The following is a 1,422-nucleotide window of genomic DNA, read 5'->3' on the forward strand; positions in this document are numbered from 1 at the left end:
CAGTATTTTGAAAAAAAATTGAATTGAGAATAAAATTTAAAAAATTTGTAGTGGAAAAAAGTAGACTAATTCAAAAACAAATATTTCAAGAAGCGTTGGCTAGTTTTATTTGAAATACTGCTAACAAATATCGACTAAAGATTTTAAAACCGTTCATTATATTGCCACGTTTTTATAAGAAGTCTTTTGGCGGAAAATCAAAGATGTCGGGAAAAGATCTTGCTCGGGAAATTGTGCCACGAATTTTGGAAGGCAACTGGTGGGATATATTTGACTATCCTGAACGTATCATGGACCAATTATTCGGCGTTAACTTATTCGAAGATGACCTGCTCCCAGTAGGGGGTCAAAACGGAAGATGCCGAAGGCAAATCAATATTGCTGATTCAGGAAAATCTGAAGTTAAAAACGATAAAGACAAGTTTCAAATAGATTTGAATGTCAGCCAGTTCAAACCAGAAGAGTTAGAGGTGAAGATTGCTGATAAATATGTTGTGATCCACGGCAAGCAGGAAGAAAAAAGCGATGAACATGGATTTGTGGCCAGAGAGTTCACCCGTCGGTATATGTTGCCAGACACTTGCGATGCTGAGACTGTCAATTGTTCGCTCAGTCCAAATGGAATGCTCACAATATTAGCACCAAAGAAAGCGAACAAACCGCCATTAAGGGAACGCAAGATTCCTCTCAGTATTAAAGAAAAGAAAGCGATGGGAGATGCGAAGTAATCTTTAAATTTTGAAAGTAAAATTGAATGTTTGGGATACTAAAAATGATATATGAAGTTTTTGTGCATTTTATAAAGCTTTAAAACTATGTCATGTATTGAAATAAATTAATTAAATTAATTATTTGAAATATTATAGAAATATTAGTTTTGTTGCATATATTTCATTGAGTAATTGGAATCAGATTCAGTACAACACTGTTGGACATTTTTTTTTCTTGTTTGACGATAAAAGAAAATAATTGAAAAATCATATCGAAAAAATGCCAAAAGAATGGCGAAATAAAAACATACAGACTAGGGTTGAAATCAATTTTTATATGCCACTTCACCGAAATGCCGGTATTGCAAAATCGTCGAAGTAGTTGGTATGCAAGGCGAAACACAGTAGTTAACAAATCAGCTGCAGAATCGCTAAAAGGCTGACAATTTTGCTTGCTTCCTTGGTAAATATTTACAGTTGCGTGCACCTTGATTTCTTTGGTGATTTTTTTTGACGCCAAAATCAGCGTCAAGGGGATTTTGGGTCAGAAACCCTACAGTAATAACAATGAAAACAAAACATTATGGAAACCAGAAGTAGTGCTTCATCGATGAAATTTGTCGCCAATCGAAGGGGCACACAAATCTACACTACAACCGTTCCATATTGGCGGCAAACTCAAGAGACGCATTAAAGTAAATTTCAGTCCAAA

At 35.0% G+C, this 1,422-nt stretch overlaps 1 protein-coding gene across 1 annotated transcript; it reads left to right on the plus strand.

Annotated features, from left to right (window-relative positions):
- Positions 1 to 203: 203 nt before the first annotated feature.
- LOC129987464 (alpha-crystallin A chain-like) lies at positions 204 to 728 on the plus strand. The gene has a single exon (XM_056095444.1). The coding sequence runs from the start codon at positions 204 to 206 to the stop codon at positions 726 to 728; it is 525 nt and encodes a 174-aa protein (XP_055951419.1).
- The last annotated feature ends 694 nt before the right edge of the window (positions 729 to 1,422 follow it).

This window comes from Argiope bruennichi, chromosome 10, assembly GCF_947563725.1.
Source record: "Argiope bruennichi chromosome 10, qqArgBrue1.1, whole genome shotgun sequence".
Classification (NCBI taxonomy): Eukaryota; Metazoa; Arthropoda; class Arachnida; order Araneae; family Araneidae; genus Argiope; species Argiope bruennichi.

What these genes read in the sequence shown, in the direction of transcription:
- LOC129987464 (XM_056095444.1), top strand. Translation starts at nt 204, where the DNA reads ATGTCGGGAAAAGATCTTGCTCGGGAAATTGTGCCACGAATTTTGGAA.